The sequence below is a fragment of the Morus notabilis genome, unplaced genomic scaffold (assembly GCF_000414095.1).
Source record: "Morus notabilis unplaced genomic scaffold, ASM41409v2 Scaffold6916, whole genome shotgun sequence".
NCBI lineage: Eukaryota > Viridiplantae > Streptophyta > Magnoliopsida > Rosales > Moraceae > Morus > Morus notabilis.
In genome coordinates this window covers 2184-21963 of record NW_010360740.1, presented here as the reverse complement: position 1 = coordinate 21963, position 19780 = coordinate 2184, and the positions used below count along the sequence as shown (strand labels likewise).

Sequence of the window (19780 nt, the reverse complement as noted above, 5' to 3'; positions counted from 1 at the left end):
AAATAAAAAGAAAAACCCAGTAGATTATGAAACATAATCCTCCAAATTCTTCTCTGGTGTCGGACATCGGAGATGGCGAATAACTTTTTAGCTAAAAACAAAAATCAAATTCAATATATCATGAAAAGTAATCTACTAGATTCCTTTTTGACGATCAACATAAAAGACTGAAGACGGCTGATTATGTTTTAGTTCAAAATAATAAAAAAAAAATTTGTAGATATGAAAAATTCTACCAGATTTTTCTCCGATAAACGGTGTCGGAGACCGGAGATGACCAACAATTTTTTAGTTGAAAATGAAAAACAATCTAGTATATTATAAAAAAGAGTCTACTAGATGAATCTCTGATGACTCGCCCATGGCCGGCGACTGACACCAGTGATTGGAGACTGCCTTCCGATAGCATCTGAAAGATTAGCAGTGGTAATCTCGTAGATTACCTTTTATTTTAATCAGCGAGGGCCATTCCAATAAAACATGCAATGTTCACTTTTGACAAGTTCATGAAAGGGTCATAAATTCAAAGCTCCAATAGCAAAGGGCATAACTCCGAGGGCCAGTTCTTTAAGGGATATTCCTCAAGTTTGCTCAATAAAATGGAAGATTTTCTATGAAAACCCAAAGCACAAAAAGTACAATGGATTGAATTAATAATTTAGATTTCGAGTTTTGTTAAAGTAAAAAATTCTTAGAAACTATCACATTTAACTTTTTTGTTATAGTAAAAAGCTCTCATATAAAATCGCATCTCAATTCGAATTAAAAACTCGAATCAACGAACTAAACGAGCCCTTACTTTTCTTCTCGAGAGCTTAAATATGTGAAAACCTGACTTTAAACTGACGACTAAAAACGTCAATCAAAACATTTAAACACATGAAAAACTTCACCAAAATAGACACAATTGTTAAAACAGTTAATCAAAACAGTACTTAACATAATACTAACAACCAGATTCCTGTTAATTAATCATTAATATTAATTCAGGTGTTAGTACAGCCTATCAAGCTCCTAGGTTAGATGATTATTTAATTTTGTTGGAGGAGTTCCTCCTTCCATAGGATCTACTGTGCTTATTAATTCATTTTTATAAACAGTCTCCTTTTCTTCTCTATAAAAAGAAAAAAAAAACTATTGGTAAATATAATTCATTGATTATATTCGTAATAGAAGAAACTGACAAAGTTGAAAATCATATGTTGAAGGTCTTTAACACCACAGCAGCACCTTCAGAGTTGAAAATCACGGTAGAAGCACCAGTATCATCCGATTTCGCCTTGAACAACGATTCAAAATTTTATTCGGATCCCTCGTCATTTCCAAATGATTTGAACTTCTCATTTGTAGTTCCAACTGTTATAAACATTATGGGGTATTTCAAGTATTTGGAGGTACTAAAATGGTTAGATCTTTGCTCACTTACCATCCACTTCCAAATGGGAAAGCTTTTGATCAAAGAGAATATTTGGTTGTCGAAACCGTTCACAGCATGGCAAGTCTTGGCTATTGCCGTAGCATTATGGTTACTGCACTGCTGAGCAAAGATTAGGCTATCTCCAGGAAGCTATATTTACATATTGTTTCCATAAAGCTTTCAAACTGATTAATATATTTAAAGATCATATTGCTAAATATCCAATTTGAATTCCATGCAAGTAGTTTGGCTTGAGAAAGCTGCTTGGCCTTATCCTATCCAATAATGCCTTTGACGTGCAAATTTCTGAGACAACTTGCATGAACCTTCTGAAGCAGAATCTATCCTTAATATAGGACAATGCGTTGGCATCCCTTTTTTTTTTTTTTTTTTTTTTTTCCGAATTCCCCCCAACACCAACCTAAATTAGCATGGTACCATAGTTTATGATGCTGCTCTTGAAAGCATTTGAAAAATTCCTTGTCAAAAGAGCCATAAGCGTTGACAATCTTTTTCTTTTTTCGTAACACTAAAATCTTAAAACGTATGGTTTTTTTTCGTCTCATTTGGCTTGAATGTTTAATTAGAGATGGGCGCCAAGCAACAGTGTTAGAATTTGCCATTGATTGAAGAACCCATTTGAGAAACAAGAGACAATTGTTCGCTTCCAAATATGACGATCCGCGATTCTGACTCCACTAAAAAATTCGTCCATTGCGGAATCCACAGCCAAAGATAGTCCTTGGAAAGAATATGGGATTCCCTTGTGAAGAAAACATGGTGAAAGTCTCAAGGGCAAGGTTTCCTTTGGTGAACGAGTTGTCCCCATATGAATTAGGTGTCCTTTTATCACAAAAGGAGTATGATAAACCCCTAGAACTCGTAAAACAGTTTTAAGGCAAGAAAACACAAGATTGATGCTTAAACAAGCTGAATCACAGGCTTGTACACTAGTATTAATGGCGGAAAATTACGGAATACACAGGTTTGGGTATGGGGGTATTCGAGTGACCCCTTGCACTCCCAATCCAAACTTGTCTAAGAAGTTTTGAGTATGTTCGAATGAATCTTCTCATGCCTTATCTAGACTATTTATACTATTCAGTAACTAACTTTCTGCTAACAACTCAGCCTAACCGACTAACCACAAATTCCCCTTCTTGGCTTGCCAGCTCATCACTCCTCTAAGAATTACCTCCCTGACTCGCATCTCCACTGCCTTCCCCTGTTCCTGCCACATTCCTCTCACGAACTCTCCTCCGCACACAGGTAAAACGCAACGGAGGCTTATCAGAGTATTCGCCCAAGTATTTACATTCTTTGGTCTTGCGTGTAGTAGGCTTGTACGTCGGGGAGATTTTGAGGTAAAAAAGACGGCCTTTTTGCTTGAAGCAACGCTTGCATTGAGTCCATGTGAGATCACTTGATCCAGTGTCCATAATGGCAATGGTATTCTTGTGGACTACCCAGTAAAATATTCTTCAAATATTGTCCTGCACTTGGAAATAACTCCGTTTGGACATCGCTAATATTGTGTTTGAAAGAGATTCTCTTAAACGGTTGGCTCGGTGATGAGAGAGTCCGGATCTATTATCTCTATTTTCATGTCTCAGTGGCTGTTTTTTAACTAATTATTTATCATCTCTTTTAAATTTAAAAACCTCACCATATAAATAAGAAACTACTAAAAATACCTAAGCATATGACAAGGTGTTAAAATTTAGAGAAAATACACCAAATAACAAATTTAAGCCTCGTTCATTTCACCAATTCGAGTTTTCAGTTTTAAGTTTCTACAGTAAAAAGCTCTCAAATGTCACATTAAATTTTTTCTACTACAGTAAAAAGCTCTCAGAAAATATCACATCTCAGCTCGAATTGAAAACTCGAATCTACGAAGTGAACGAGGCCTTAGTATAACCTAATAAAGATAATAGTGCAATTTTAAATGATGGAAAATTATAGCACCATCACTTAAAAAAATTTCCGCAATTCCTAAACTGTCCCTAAGATCATTAATAGAAGAAAAAAACTCCCTCTCAGATCTACTTTTTCTCTCCTCATCTGCATGTCCTCTCTCTCTTCATCGATTAATCTCTCTTTCTTTCTTCTCAGATCCAGTTTCTCTCTCCGCCGCCCATCCTCCATTCCTCTCACTCTCTCCTTCGAGCACCATGCCTGTCTTCCACGCGATCTCTCTCTTTTGAATATGATATTTACTGGTATATATAGTATTTATTAGTATATGGTAAATACAATATTTATCAGTATACGATCAATACGGTATTTATCAGTATACGGTATTTATTAATATATATGATAAATACTGATATATACGGTATTTATTGGTCGCCGGCACCGGCCATAGTAGACTTGACTAGAGTGGGGGAGGTGCGGGGTGGGAAGGAAAAGGTCTAAGGGTATTTTTAGGTTTTTATAGTGTTTAAAACTTAAAATATTATATTGTGCTATAAATTTCATGTTTTAAAAAATTGTGATATAATTTACTAATTACTCTAATAATTGTGTCATTTCACTCATTCTCTTTAAAATTTAATTAGAGCAATAGCTATCAAGATAGGAAAATGAGACATCAAATCTTACTAACTTTACATTTAAGTATATATAAAGTTAACAAAAAAACGATAGTAGCATAGACATTTTTTTTTTTTTCATAAGTTTAATATTTTTGTGAGAGAAAATATTATAATAAAAAAAGTTAAATTATAATTAACCTAGGGTCAAATACAAATCACACTAACGCATATATTCTATAATATTTTGAATTCACAGTCATAATCCATTTAAGACAAGGATCATCCATTGATAATTTGACCTATTGAAATATCTAAACTCAGATTGATCGAATACGATCCAAGACAGATTTGTCTTTAAGGTTGTTGCTTTGTTGAAGTTGTATGTATTCCTTGTATTTAATTCCGATATATGCTGGTGGAATATTATGGCTGTCAACCAACTCTGCTGCTGGGGTGACGACCGTGTCAAGGGACGGTCCATTTGCAATCGCTAGTGATATTCTTGTGGAATTGCGGTTCACAATGGCTCGATGCACAACACTCTTGAACTTCCCATTGCTCAAAATCTAACAGGGAAGAAAACCATTGTATGAGGATAATATGGTTAGTTAACTGTCAAAGAGAAATTTTTAAACGAGTCATATATTTCGTTTAGCCCGTTGATTCGAATTTTTAATTCAAGTTGAGATGTGATTGTATGTGAGAATTTTTTACAGTAACAAAAAAAATTAAATGTGGCTGTTTCTAAAATTTTTTTACTGTAGCAAAACTCGAATCGGTAAAATGAACATGGCCGTATATTGTATACCAAGGAAAGCACCACAAAAATATTTATAAAGTAGAATATTATTTTACATATTTATCATTTTTTAACGTATGAAAATGACTAAAATTGAAATAAATTAATAAAATAAAATTAAGTTTGAGACGTTTTAAAAGTCATGAATTAATGTGAGATTGACTATAAAATTTGAGAACCATTTGTGAGATTTTAATCTTTATATATAACCACATGCATGGTGAATTATCATAGACAAATTTGACATGTAGCATATATATATATAGCTAAAAGTAATTGTAAAGCATGCACACCTCAAGGTGATCGCCGGTGTTGATCAAGAAGGAGTTGGGAATGGGATTTACGCTAACCCACTTGCCATTGTGTTGAATCTGAAGGCCACCAATTCCATTTTGGGTAAGAAAAGTCAAGAGGCCATGATCTGAATGAGGAGGCAGTCCCATTGCTAGCTCTGGCTGTGGACAAGGCGGATATAAGTTTGCTATGAAGATTTGGAAATTTGAATCCAAATTCAAGGCCTTGTTTATGTAGTTGCTTTCCATACCTAAACTCTCTGATATCCCTTCAAGTACGTCCTTCGCGACTTCCCGGATTCTTTTGCAGTACTCTAATGCAAGATTACTGTACCCAAAAAAAAAAGCATTTCAAACACTATAAAATTATAGGCAAGGTCTCTGGTCAGACACTTGGAAAGTTCTTGACCAGAGTGGTACTTGTACATTTTTATATGAAGTGTGTATATTTATAATAAATCGTGTATATTTACAGGTAAATTATGTATATTTACATGACACTTTTATAATTGTGTAATCGTGTATATTTATATATAAATCGTGTATATTTACATATAAATCATGTATGTTAAATTATAAAAAACGACAATGTATATTAATTTTCAAAACATGTTTTTTTATAGCAATTAGTGAATACATAATATAAAAATATGTATATTAATTAATTTATTATATTTTACATTAAATATACATAACTTTATATATAAATATACATAATTTACATATAAATATATGTAATTTATACGTAATTATATGTGGCCGAGACGATTCCTAAAATTATATAGTACTTATTACACTGACAAAAATGACACAGACACTCTTTTGACCTAAATTAATCACATCAACATCATGTTTTTAACTCCGTTAAATTTAAATGTAAAAAGACAGAAATACCCTGATTAACATCAGCCAATGATCTAACAATCCTAAATCTTAGCCGTCTATTCCTTACCTCGCCGGAGCAGCTGCGTCCCTCGCCCCGTCAGCTTGCCACCACGCTGAGCCCACCCTCCAGCCGCCTCCTTACGATTCCCCTTGACCGTCGAGAAACCGCGTCGCGCCCACCCCCCTCACGACATCTTCTTCTCTCACCCCGACGTTTTCGTCAACCATGGCTGGTTCGAGACGACTGAGGAGGGAGAGAGAGAAACTCTGTGGTGGTTGTGGGGGGAGAGGGGAATAGAGGATGGCTTCGTGATGTGGAAGGCCGCGATGGGGTGGGTTCTTGACGGGGAGGCCGCGAAGGAGGAGATCTGGTTCGCGATACGAGGGCCGCGGCGTAAGGGTTGCGGTGGGGGGCTTTGCAACAAATGGACTACGAAATCGCGGCTACAACCATTTTTACCTTTTTTTTTCTAATTTTTATTCTTTTGTGATTTTTTTTACATTTTAATTTTTTGTGTTATTTTTAAAAATATATTGTTTCTCGTTTACTTTTATGAGAGTAATTTTTCACATATAATTACATTTTATTTTTGATTAATTAAATTAATTTTCTTTAAATGTATCTTTATTTGATTTTTTTATCAATTGTTTTTTTTACACACATTATTTTTTAAAATAAATTTAAAAATTCTTAAATGGTTATATAAATAAGTTTCTCATAATTTAATAAAAAATAAATTCTTTAACTATTTTCAATACGATAATATGTGTGAAACATAATAATATATACGGAACACGCCAATATATGCGGAGCCCGATAATATGTACGGAGCATGTTATAAATTAGTATCAATAAAAAGGGTTAAGCAAGTGAAAATAAGGGGGGAATTGAGGCTTAGTCGACAAAGAAGCAGTTAGGGAATTGACATGCACAAAGGACGGTGGTTTGCATGGAGGGAAAAAAAAAAATTTCCAAGGCAATGACAATACACAAATGGTAAAAGTCAAGCTCTTTATATAAAAGAAAGACTTTCCACAAATAAATAGTGCGCCTTTCACTATCAGTAGCAAATGAGTTTAGGTTCTCAAATGTTCTACATGGTAATTATATTTATTCTTAGCTAGTTAGGTTGTTTATGTTTGCTTGATCGATGAGTTTTTGATTCATATATATACAGAAATTTGCTCTTAAGATATGTTAGTGCACCGTATTGTATTGTATAGTATTGTATTACATTGTATAATTTTTATACAATACGGTGTTTGATTGGTAGTATTATTAAACATTATACATATTACTTATTAGTTTGTAATAAGGTAAAACTTAGGCCTAATCGTAACCTAATTCGACTCTAATTTTGACCCGAAACCAACATTTGGAGGAAGCAAGGGAGAAAATAGAGTTGCTACATAAGGGTCTTTTTGCAATTTTTTTAAAAACAGGGTCAAATTGTAATTTTAAAAAAATTAAGGGCTGAAAATATAATTTTAAAAAGTTGAAGGATCAAAGTATAATTTTAAAAAATTGACGGGTCAAAATATATTTTTCAAAAAGTTAGGGGTCAAAATATAATTTTTAAAAAATTTAGGGGTAAAAATGTAATTTTAAAAATATAAACCCATTATCACTTTGATCCCGAAACTCGACCCCAATATTGGTTCCAAAACTCAATCCCGAGCCTTGATATTTGTGAAATATTTTATATATTTTTAATATGATATTTTAAGTTAAATTGCATAATACGGTTTAGCACATGAGTTTTTTTTCCGTATTAAATGTCACACTTGGTATTGTAATAATTTTAAATCTCGTATTAAATTATATAATGTATAAATGTCAACAAACATTGTATTATTATTAAACAATACAATACAAAGTGTACGAGATACCAAACATGCTCTAATATCATTAATTATGCAATACCTGAACCCAGATGGTTTATTAGGGAAGTGAAACTGAGGATGAACAAAGACCTTGAGAAAATCCCTCCAGTAGAACTCTTTCTCTATTGAAGCGTTGAAGCTTGTTCCACACCTGATTGGGTCCATGACATGATCTCCCTTGAACTCCAACTTATCATCCTCACAAAGATAAAAAAATCCTCTACATCCATCCATTACTGCGTCCATCAGACTCTCCGGCACACCATGATTGGTGACCTATATATAATATATACGACTAAATATGTTTTAGAAACTATTTATGTATTGTGGTCCATATATTTCTGATTGTTAGATTTAAAATCAAAATTAAAAAAAAAAAAAAAAAAAACGTATGTATATAAAAATCTCACCGTTCTAAACAGAACCTTATCCGTAGGATATATCTTACACTTAAATTATATGAACAAAATATTTCAACCATAATGTTTGAACAAAACATACTTGTAATACCATTAAAAAAAAAAAAAAAAAAAAGAGTAAGAATTCAAGTTCAAGTGGGCGAAAAATGAAGGATTACTATGAAGAAGCCCCAGTTTTCACAGGCATTGCCGAGTTCGTTGATGACTTTCGACCGTTGATCGGACGTACCAAAGGTGAGGAGGGCGAGATCAATGATCGGGACATTGACTTCTGGGTCAGCTGGAAGAAGTGCTGGATATTCATTGGGATTGCTGGTGAAGGTATAAGAGGCAGGAATAGAAGTTAGTTCAGGGGATTCAGCTAAGGATTTGATGGATATCATTTTGGGTGGGAGACTAGAGAACTTTTGTTGGGATAGTTGAGTAATACCTGCTTAAGCTATATAGCAGAATAAGAAGATGAAGATGAAAGAAAAGAGAACAGAACAAATCTGGTATGTGATAATAGTGGAGTATGTCCGTCATATATATATATATATATATATACAAATATAATTCCTTTGTCGTTTAATGTTCAAGTTGCATATTGTATGTAATATAACATAAACGTATAAAGTTTCTGTTTGGTCCAACTGGTACAATGTGACAAGTACAGGTGTGGAAATGCAATGCACCACAACCATTATCAACGACATAAATCTAACTAGTTGGGATTTGACGTTTTATTTAGTTGTTCTAGTTTCCTTTTTTACAGCACATTTCTTTTAGAGAACATTTTATTATTTAGCTGTTTCATGTTACTTTTTTTTTTTTTTCCCCCTTTACAGAACATTTTATCAAGTCATAAATGACAATTTTAATTAATTTATAATTTTCTTAAAGGTTGCTAATTTTAATTAGTTACTGCTACATATCGGTATTAATAACTTAAATATTATTTACAAGTTATATGTTAACAAATATATATTCCAACAATAGTATTTTTTTTATAAGGGAATCAATAGTACTTTTTTTTAATATATTTTGTGTATTCTTAATTGAATTCTTTTCTCTTTCTTGAATTAGTTTAACTAGTGAATTTTGTTCTATGAAATATTCCATAAACTAAAAAATATGTCATGAATGGTTACTCTGTTGATATTTGGATGAAAATTTTGAAACTTTACTGATTATTAAAGGTCCTTGAACAATTTTTTCTCAAAAAATAATCTCTAAATTTAGTCTCTGACTCAAAAAATGTAGCAAAAATTAATTCGTCAGTTAGACAAATATATGCAAAACGTTAAATTTTTGGGAAGCTCGACTAAATTTAGCCCTTATACTAAAAAAAATAAATTTGTGTCAAATTTAGCCTTTGTATGATTAAATTGATTAAATGATTAAATAGATAGAAAAACATCAAATGTACGTAGCTTAAACCTTGTACTGAAAGTCTGAAACGATTTTTAGCTGTCTATATCTCTGTCTCGACTTCAGCCACGATCCAAACCTTGACCCAATCTCAATCCACCCCCATCTCAAAGTTGGTTCTAATTTTGAAAATAAGAAATTTTCAGTTCAGGAAACAGATTCGTATAAAAAAAAATGTAAAAACAAATAGAACCCTAGGCAAAGACATAGATAATGCGTATATCTTTCCAACATCAGTATCACGTTACCAAATATCAATCATTTTATATATGGAATGATTCACTTGTTATATTTCCCGATTACTTTGTGAAGTTAAGAAGATTATGATGTACAATAGATTTTTAAGGATGTTAGTTTCTAGTTTTCATTTTCTGTAGAACGGACTTATATATATGTTGTATCATTCTCTAAATGATACTGAAGAAAAGTCATTCTTCCAGATTTACTTTTACTATGCTTCTTACATCTATGTGTTACGTCTACGTCCCTTTTTCATTTTTGCTTCTTTTTTATTTATTTTATGAAATCTTCATTTTTGCTAGTCTATTGCGCCTTTTGTCTTCTTTTTCTCAGTATTATTACACTTTGGGGCACATCATACACGTAAATTTTGGCAACTAATGTATTGTCATGTCTCTTTGTCGTTCATAATATATAAATGAGGGACACCGAAATACTTATCCATTGTGTACATTGCATGAGGAGCTGGTTAATGCGACCGATGAGAGCAACTTGGATTGGACTTTGGACAAGTGTTGTGTGAGAGTAATTCCTGAAAACGACATCGTCCTATTGAGAATTGGTTTGTTGAAGAGCGAAAACGCAGAGTTTTGGTTAATGAAGAATAAACCTATAAATTGAAGACACGTGGTGAAGTAAAGTCAGCAACTACTCCCACAGAAGAAAACTCGAGAAGATATGTATTATCCTCATTTTAGGAAGTTCGTAGAGAGAGAAAAGAAAGAGGGCAAACAGAAAGCTTGTGAAAGATTGTACTGAGAAATCTGAGAGAGTGTTTGGGGTTGAGAAGATCTGGGTAAAGGGGTTTCTTTGCTCACTGGGTATTTTCTCTGTAAAGCTCTGTATTGGGATTTCTCTGGGGGTTTTTCTGGGTTCTTTTCCTCTTGTAATCTCTGAGTGATTAAGGCTTGAGGTGTAATTGATTCTCAATAGTGGAAGGGTTTTCTTGCGAGTGAGCCCAACGGGGATGTAAGATTTCTTGAATCCGAACCTTGGTGAAACAATTTGTGCTTCGTCATTCTTTAATTTCTTGAGTTCAATTTCGAGTCTGTGTTAGGTTTTTCCTAACAGTGGTATCAGAGCTTTGGTTGGGTGTACAAATCAAAGGTGGGGCTCGAAGATTAAGGGTCAAGAACTCTCAAGAAATCGGTGAAGACCATCAGCCATGGTTTCGATGAAGTTTGAATTGGAAAGTTTGATGGGTCTGGTGATTTCGGCTTATGGAGAAAGAAAATGAGGGCAATCTTGGTTCAACAAAAGGTTGCAAAGGCTCTCGGTGATATGAAGGATTTCTCCGATACCGACACAGAGAAAGAAGAGATGCAAGAGATCGCCTTTTCAACGATCATCCTCTACCTTGCAGACAATGTTCTCCGACAGCTGAATGAGGAAGATACAGCGGCAAAGGTATGGCTGAAACTTGAACAGTTGTTCATGACTAAATCACTCACAAATAAGATCTATCTCAAGGAAAGCCTCTTTAGTTTCAGAATGGACACTTTGAAGTCTCTTGAAAAAAATTTAGATGATTTCAACAGAATTGTTATTGACTTAGCCAACATAGGGGAAAAGATAGAAGAAGAAAATCAAGCAATCATTCTCTTAATTTCCCTTCCAGAGACATTCAAAGACGTTAAAAATGCCATTAAATATGGAAGGGAAAGCTTGACTTTAGAGGATGTTCTGTCAGCTTTAAGGTCTAGAGAATTAGAACTTAAATTTGAAATGTCCTCTAAGAAAGATAGTCATGGAGATGAAGGGCTTTTCACTAGAGGCAGACCTTTCAAACGAGATCAAAGTAAGTCTGGAATTAGGCCAACCTCAAGATCAAAATCAAGAAATGGTCAGAGAAAATGTTATCACTGTAATAAACCAGGCCACATCAAAAGGTTCTGTAAAGAGTGCAAAAGAAAGTTGGCTGAGAGAAAAGCAAGTGAAGATGATGCTGCTATTGCAAGCCAAGAATCAGGGTATGAGAGCTCCGAAATGTTAGCTGTTGGGATCAGTCAATCGGAGGCTGAGTGGATTTTAGATTCAGGGTGCACCTATCATATGTGCCCCAAGAAATAGTGGTTCTCAGACTACCATAGCTGTAATGGAGGCAAAGTCTTGATGGGAAACAACCACTCATGTTCAGTGGTTGGTACTGGAACAGTAACAGTAAGGCTGCCAAATGGAACTCTACATATGCTCACGAATGTCAGGCATATCCCAGAACTTAGAAGGAATTTAATCTCCCTTGGAGCACTAGATGATTCAGGATACACTTACAAGGCAGAAGATGGAACCTTAAAGGTTCTAAAGGGGTTTCTAGTGATCCTTAAGGGGAGGAAGCATCACGGATTGTATGTACTGGAGGGACAGGCAGAACAGGCTCAACCAGTGCAGTGATCAAAGAAATCTCAGAGGCTGATATGTGGCATAAACGCCTTGGACATGTCAATGAAAGAGGATTGAGGGAACTTAGTAAACAAGGCCTTTTGGGAAAGTGCAAGGTGAACCAGTTAGATTTATGTGAGCTGTGTGTTCTAGGAAAGCAGCACCGCCTTAAATTCGCTACATCAACATTCAGGGCAAAGTCTCCATTAGACTATGTCCATGCGGTTCTCTGGGGGCCAACCCACGATAAAGCTAGGTACTTCCTTTCTATTATTGATGACCACTCTAGGAAGGTATGGGTTTTTCTATTAAAAACAAAAGATGAGTGCTTTACTAAATTTAAATATTGGAAAATCTTGGTAGAAAATCAAACTGGTAAGAAACTTAAAGCCCTTAGAACAGATAATATAATGGAGTTTTGTCATGAGATCTTTTCTGAATTTTGAAGGAAAATGGTATCCTTAGGCATAGAACTGTTAAAGACCCCACAACAAAATGGGATAGCCGAGAGAATGAATAGAACTCTCATGGAACGTGTTAGGTGCATGCTTTTTGGATCGGGTCTAAGTAAAACATTTTGGGGGGAAGCTGTAACAACAGCTTGCTATTTAATTAACAGGAGTCCCTGTAAACCTATTGACCTTAAAACCCCTGAACAATGTTGGACTGGGAAACCACCTAACCTAAGTAACCTTAGAGTATTTGGTTGTGCTGCCTATGCACACCAAAGAGAAGGTAAACTAGATCCTAGATCATTAAAATGCACTTTCTTAGGCTACCCTGATGGTGTCAAAGGATATAGACTGTGTTTCCAAGAAGGGTCTCATTTTAAAATAATAAATAGCCGAGATGTGATGTTTAATGAACATGATATGCCATATTTGAAAAAGAAAAAGGATACTGCTAGTTTTCCCTTAATTGATACAGGTACAAATTCAAAACAAGACCTTCAATTTGAGGTGGAACAGTTTAAAGAAAACAGGCAAGGAGATGAGGAACAGGAACCCGAAGTATCACAACAAAGCGTAACAGAGACACAGGGTGCTGATGATGAAAGTGTCACAGAGTACACTCTAGAACCTCCAGAAACAGTAACTGGATACATGCTGACCCGTGACAGAGAAAGAAGAACAATAAAGCCACCAAAGAGATATGGTGGTGGCAATTTGATTGCCTACGCACTAAATACGACAGCAGAGATAGGAGCTATAGAACCTAAGTCGTATAATGAAGCTATTAGTTGCCCACAAGCAACTAAATGGATGGAGGCCATGAAAGAGGAGATGCACTCCCTGATGAAGAACAACACTTGGGTTCTAGCAGGTAGACCAAAGAATCAAAAGGCTGTAGATTGTAAGTGGATTTTCAAGATTAAGGAAGGACCCACATCTAAGGAACCTAGAAGGTTTAAGGCAAGACTAGTAGCCAAAGGGTTCACACAAGTCGAAAGGGTTGATTACACCGAAGTTTTTTCTCCAGTGGTGAAGTACAAGACTATAAGAACAATACTATCTCTGGTTGCCTACAATGACTTGTACCTAGAACAAATGGACATAAAAATGGCTTTTCTTCATAGTGACCTCAAGGAGACGATCTACATGAACCAACCTCCCAGCTTTGAGGTAAAAGGTAGTGAAAACAAGGTTTGTTTGTTGAGAAAGTCACTATACGGACTAAAACAGTCCCCTAGACAATGGTATAAGCGATTTGATCAACATGTGATTCAAGCAGGTTTTATAAGGAGTCAATATGACTCTTGTCTATATTTTAAGGGGGCTTGTACTGACAATACAGTGTATCTTCTACTGTATGTAGATGATATGCTGATTGCCAGTAAAGACTTAGCAAAAATCAATGAGGTAAAGAAAATGCTAAGTCATGAATTTGACATGAAAGATCTAGGTTATGCAAGGAGAATTTTGGGAATTGATATTAAAAGAGATAGGAAACAAAAACTTTTATGTCTGTCTCAAAAAGAGTATTTAAGAAAAGTTGTTCAAAAATTCTCCATGCATCAATCTAAATCAGTCAAAGTCCCCTTAGCTGGCCATTTTAAGCTTTCGACAAAACAATCTCCCAATACAGAACAAGAAAAGCTTAAAATGACCAAGATTCCTATTCTAGTGCTGTAGGGTCATTAATGTATGCTATGATTTGCACAAGACCTGATTTAGCTTATACAGTAAGTGTCTTATGTAAATATATGTCTAATCCTGGGCAAGAACATTGGACATCATTAAAATGGGTTTTAAAGTATGTAAATAGCACGTTGAATTATGGCTTGATATATAGGCAAAGTACTAACATTTTAAACTTGGAAGGTTTTGTAGATTCTGATTTTGTAGGGGATCTGGACAAGCGTAGGTCTACTTCAGCCTATGTGATGCACTGGGAGGAAACTGCATTAGCTAGAAATCTCAGTTACAACCCGGGTTGCCTTATCAAGCACTGAGGCATAATATATTGCTGGGACAGAAGGCTTTAAAGAAGCCGTTTGGCTCCAAGGTCTATTAAAGGAATTGAAGGTATTGAAAGGGGTTGCAATAATCTATTCAGATAGTCAGTCAGTAATTTACTTATGCAAGAATCTAGTGTATCACGAAAAGACAAAACATATTGATGTAAGGCATCACTTTATAAGAGAGAAGGTTGAAGAAGGATCAATACAGCTTGAGAAGATCAGTACAGATGAGAATCCATCGGACATGGCAACGAAGGTGGTCACTGCTAGCAAGTTCCAGAAGTGTTTGGACTTGCTAAGCATTGGCAAGACTTGATTTCAGTTCAAGTCTGGGCAATGATTTCGCAAGAAGCTCTGATAGTATAATACAGTGTCGTTTGCAGAAATTAAGGTGGAATATGTGAGAGTAATTCCTGAAAACGACATCGTCCTATTGAGAATTGGTTTGTTGAAGAACCAAAACGCAGAGTTTTGGTTAATGAAGAATAAGCCTATAAACTGAAGACACATGGTGAAGTAAAGTCAGCAACTACTCCCACAGAAGAAAACTCGAGAAGATATGTATTATCCTCATTCTAGGAAGTTCGTAGAGAGAGAAAAGAAAGAGGGCAAACAGAAAGCTTGTGAAAGATTGTATTGAGAAATCTGAGAGAGTGTTTGGAAATGAGAAGATCTGGGTAAAGGGGTTTCTTTGCTCACTGGGTAATTTCTCTGTAAAGCTCTGTATTGGGATTTCTCTGGGGGTTTTTCTGGGTTCTTTTCCTCTTGTAATCTCTGAGTGATTAAGGCTTGAGGGTGTAATTGATTCTCAATAGTGGAAGTTTTCTTGCGAGTGAGCCCAACGGGGATGTATGATTTCTTGAATTCGAACCTCGGTGAAACAATTTGTGCTTCATCATTCTTTAATTTCTTGAGTTCAATTTCGAGTCTGTGTTAGGTTTTTCCTAACATGTTGGACTGTATTTTGCTAAATCGGCCAGGATTTCTGTCGCCAACCTTCGTGTCATAATTTCTCATTACGTTTAAGGCATAGAAATAGCCTCTAGGCACTATGATATCTCTTGAAATCAGATTTCGTACTTCATCTCTTATCGTACACGTATCAACACAACTTACCGACAGGATACAAAGAAGTCTTGAATAATTCCCAAGCTGACGTTGACAGAGGGATGGAACGACTCCCCTGCCACTGAAGAATTGGCTCCCGAGCTTACAGTATCAATCCATAATGAGAAACTTCTCTAAAGGCAATCGCCGACCGTCCAAACCGAGAAATAAGAATAGAATTTGATCAAAATGAGTAGATCTTATTCAAAGGGTATGTTTGCTAGTGATTCTTGGATCCCACAGCTAAAATTTATAATTGGTGAAAACCATAAAAAGTTATTCATAAAGAGTTTTTGAAGAATTTACAGTCTAGAAGCAGCCTAAAGACAACTTTAGTTTTTAGATTGTGCGACAATCACCTTAAAGTACAATTAATGAAACTTTCATAATACCCTTAAAATCAATATTTGTATAATCACAGTTTACCAAATACTCAGCTGTATTTTATAATAGCTGTTTTTTTAGCACAGCTAATAATAATTTTTTTTTAAATTCTACAGCACTACCAAACTGGCCCAAAGAGATACTATCTGAATCCTAAAAAGGCATGCACTACAAGTAAGAAGCATTAAGTACTGTGTAAAAGAAACAATGAGGAAACATTAACTCAACATTGATGGCTAAATCAAGAAAAATTTAAAGATAAGGAAACCTTGAACTGCACAAGGATTCCTATAAATAGGAGTTCTTACCACCAATTATCGCATCTCATACGGACTTAATGGATCATTACTCAGTTTCCTCGTCTTATTTCTTGTAACCATGAAGACTCTAAGATGGACATAATTCTCACATCGACGGTGAACCGCTATAGATCCGCTTGTATATGCTTATTTAATCATTTCTTGTATTCTACTTTCTCATTCATATGCTCTGTCAACTCGCAACATTCGACTCACCACTTCCTGACAATTACCTGCGATTCAGTCATTGGCTCCTAAAAAGATTTAATTCATAAACATCTCCTCGGGGGATCGATTCTTCTAGTGTAATTGTCCCATCATGGGCTGGCCATGGGGCTCTCCGAACTATTCCGATGACCAGTAATGAGCTAAATTGAAATGTGCAAATGGAGGTAAAAATGTCACCTCAACAATGAATATATATATATATATATATTCATGAATCAATAAACACATCTAAAACTTTTATAAATCAAATGTCATTATCATTAACTTAAGCATGTTATAGTGACTTACTTTTGCACGGTATGACAATGCCCTGCTAAGTTACAAACTCTCTCTCTTTATATACATATATATATATATATATATGTACGTACGTACGTACATAGGTAGGTATGTATGTATATTACTTGTGTGTGCAATATTTCACAGTAGTCGTACGCAATCTAGCATGCATTTGCCATTAAGGTTCCGGCTTTGCTGAAGTTCCAAGTATTCCTTATACTTCAATCCAATGTATGCCGGAGGACGGTTTTCAACCAACTCTGATGCTGGGCTAACAACCGTGTCAAGAGATGGTCCATTTGCAATCGCTAGAGATATTCTTGTGGCATTGTTGTTCACAACAGCTCGATGAACGACACTCTTGTACTTCCCATTACTAAAAATCTAGCAAGAGGAAAAAACCATTGTATGAGGAACGAACCACAGATATATAAAGAATTCTCGGAAGAGATTCACAATCAATGATACAAGGAGAGCTGTAATATTTTATGTATTTAAGAATAAACGAATAATAGGCAATGCTGAAAAGAATTCTTCTATCATATGTGCCAAATGTAGTAATTTGAGGATTGCTACAGTAAAAAGTTCTCAGAAATAGTTGCATCTAACTTTTTTGCTACAGTAAAAAATTTTCACATAAAGTCACATCTTAACTCGAATTAAAAATTCAAATCAGCGAACTAAACGAGCTCATACAAATCGTACCTCAAGTTGATCGCAAGTGTTGACCAAGAAGGAGTTGGGAATGGCATTGACATTGACCCACTTCCCATTGTGTTGTATTTGAAGGCCGCAAATTCCATTTTGGATGAGAAGAGTCAAGACGCCATGGTCTGAATGAGGAGGCATTCCCATTGCAAGCTCTGGCTGTGGGCAGGGAGGATATAGGTTTGCTGCGAAGACTTGCAAGCCCGATTCGAGATTCAGGGACTTGTAGATATAATCTCTTTCCAATCCTAAACCCTCTGAAATGCCTCCAAGTATTCCTTTGACCACTTGGCGGATCTTTTTGCAGAACTCTAATGCAAGCTCACTGCACCAAAAAAATCGAGTCGAGAAACAAGAAAAGCTATTGATTGACCAGTAAAATATTGATTGATATTGGTTAAACACCGATTGATATCGCTCAATGATTGACCGTCAAGTGAATTAGTCAATCAGTGATTGATCATTCTTACAAAAGCAACATTTTTCTAATTTAAACAAAAAGCTATTAGTTTAAATCATAAAGACAAGAACACCGCCAAAATCATGACAACCGAATTCGTTTGTAACTGGATTATAAAAATTGCATTTGTACTTGACTATAAGAGTGCATTTTAGCCACTTTTGACTACTTAATTGAATTATTGATATTTGTTAAAGATAAATCGCTTACCTCAAGTTCCGTCAAGTCCTTATAAAATTAATTTAAAAAAAAAAAAACGCAAGGAGAAGAGAGAAGATAAAAAACAAAAAACCCAAGGCATATATATATATATATAACTTTATTTTTTCACTCTCTCCTTTTTTCTTCTTTCATTCTATCTCTTTTTTATTTTTTTTTATTTTTTTCAAGCATACCACATAAGTTTACAATATTTTGTATCCTCTGGCAAAAAAAAAAAAAAAAAGACTTTGAAGATACCAGAAAAGTTTTTAATTTGGAATCCTAAGACCCTTTGATCAAAGCATAAATAAGGATCCATATATGATAAGAACATTTCAATGGGCATATATGCAAGTCATGATCATAAAAAAAAAAGCCCCTATATATGTGTGTGTGTGTGTATATACACACACACACACATACATATACATATATATTTTGTTTTTCATCAGTTTCTTTGACAAATACCTGAACCCAGATGGTTTATTGGGGAAGTGAAACTGTGGATGAACAAAAACCTTGAGAAAATCCCTCCAATAAAACACTTTATCTACTGAAGCATTGAAGCTTGTACCATATCTAATCGGGTCCAAAACATGCTTTCCTTTAAACTCCAACTTCTCTTCCTCGGCGAGATCGAAAAATCCCTTGCAGCCGTCGATTACTGCATCAATCAGTCTTTCTGGAACACTATGATTGATCACCTACTTACATGAAACATTAAGATAAAAAAAATAATAATCAAACTCTCAAGGAAAACATATTAACTAATAATCGAAGTTATTCCAGTATGATAAATATATATATATATATATATGTTACCATGAAGAAACCCCAGTTTTCGCAGGCTTCTCCGAGTTCAGAGATAACTTTGGACCGTTGATTAGGATCACCAGAGGTGAGGAGTGAGAAATCAATGATGGGGATTTTGAGTTCTGGCTCTGTAAGAAGTGCTGAATCATTGGGATCAATATTATTGTTTCTGAAAATATAAGAGGCGGGAATAGAAGTGAGGTAAGGGGATTCGGCTAATAAGGACTTGATGGATGTCATGATCTTCAGGTGAATCGCAAATGCGAGGAGGGATAGAAGAACAGGGGAAGGGAATGCAAGAAGAAAATTTTTATTTTATCTTCTTAGAAAACAAATATAAAGCTTATTAAAATTTTTATTTTATATATATCTTACTTTTTTTAATATAAGGCTTTTTCAGTGGTCTCTCTAACTATTTTTATTATGGGAAATTTTCCCAGGATTAGCGTAATTATTTACATGATTAATATAATTCTCTTATATTAAGTTGTAAAAATTATTCTTTTGAGAATTAGAAATCATTTTTAAGCATATGACAATTTAAAATTGTCATGCACTACTGCTCTAAATATATGTT

At 34.8% G+C, this 19780-nt stretch overlaps 2 protein-coding genes across 3 annotated transcripts; both read right to left on the bottom strand.

The window, feature by feature from the left end:
• Positions 1–4118: 4118 nt before the first annotated feature.
• Positions 4119–8722, bottom strand: LOC21384507 (protein DMR6-LIKE OXYGENASE 2). Of its 2 annotated transcripts, none has more exons than XM_024165107.1 (4): positions 8393–8722; positions 7856–8091; positions 5047–5374; positions 4119–4520 (listed from the first exon to the last, which is right to left on the bottom strand). In XM_024165107.1, the coding sequence occupies exons 1-4, from the start codon at positions 8615–8617 to the stop codon at positions 4272–4274; spliced, it is 1038 nt and encodes a 345-aa protein (XP_024020875.1). In that variant the 5' UTR covers positions 8618–8722; the 3' UTR covers positions 4119–4271. The 2 variants fall into 2 exon arrangements, with proteins under 2 accessions (XP_024020875.1, XP_024020876.1); XM_024165108.1 differs by having other exon boundaries at positions 8464–8611.
• An 8255-nt stretch (positions 8723–16977) lies between these two features.
• LOC21384506 (protein DMR6-LIKE OXYGENASE 2) lies at positions 16978–19514 on the bottom strand. Its single transcript, XM_010097318.2, has 4 exons — positions 19213–19514; positions 18859–19094; positions 17727–18054; positions 16978–17405 (listed from the first exon to the last, which is right to left on the bottom strand). Exons 1-4 carry the CDS (start codon positions 19441–19443, stop codon positions 17163–17165), a joined length of 1038 nt encoding a protein of 345 aa, XP_010095620.1. The 5' UTR covers positions 19444–19514; the 3' UTR covers positions 16978–17162.
• Positions 19515–19780: the final 266 nt, after the last annotated feature.

Excerpts from the sequence above, each read along its gene's own strand:
- LOC21384507 (XM_024165107.1), bottom strand. The coding sequence starts at position 8,617 with ATGATATCCATCAAATCCTTAGCTGAATCCCCTGAACTAACTTCTATT. Across the intron at positions 5,375-7,855 it reads AATAAACCATCTGGGTTCAG|TAATCTTGCATTAGAGTACT; the intron begins GTATTGCATAAT and ends TTTTGGGTACAG. Across the intron at positions 4,521-5,046 it reads ACACCGGCGATCACCTTGAG|ATTTTGAGCAATGGGAAGTT; the intron begins GTGTGCATGCTT and ends CTTCCCTGTTAG.
- LOC21384506 (XM_010097318.2), bottom strand. The coding sequence starts at position 19,443 with ATGACATCCATCAAGTCCTTATTAGCCGAATCCCCTTACCTCACTTCT. Across the intron at positions 18,055-18,858 it reads AATAAACCATCTGGGTTCAG|TGAGCTTGCATTAGAGTTCT; the intron begins GTATTTGTCAAA and ends TTTTTGGTGCAG. Across the intron at positions 17,406-17,726 it reads ACACTTGCGATCAACTTGAG|ATTTTTAGTAATGGGAAGTA; the intron begins GTACGATTTGTA and ends TCCTCTTGCTAG.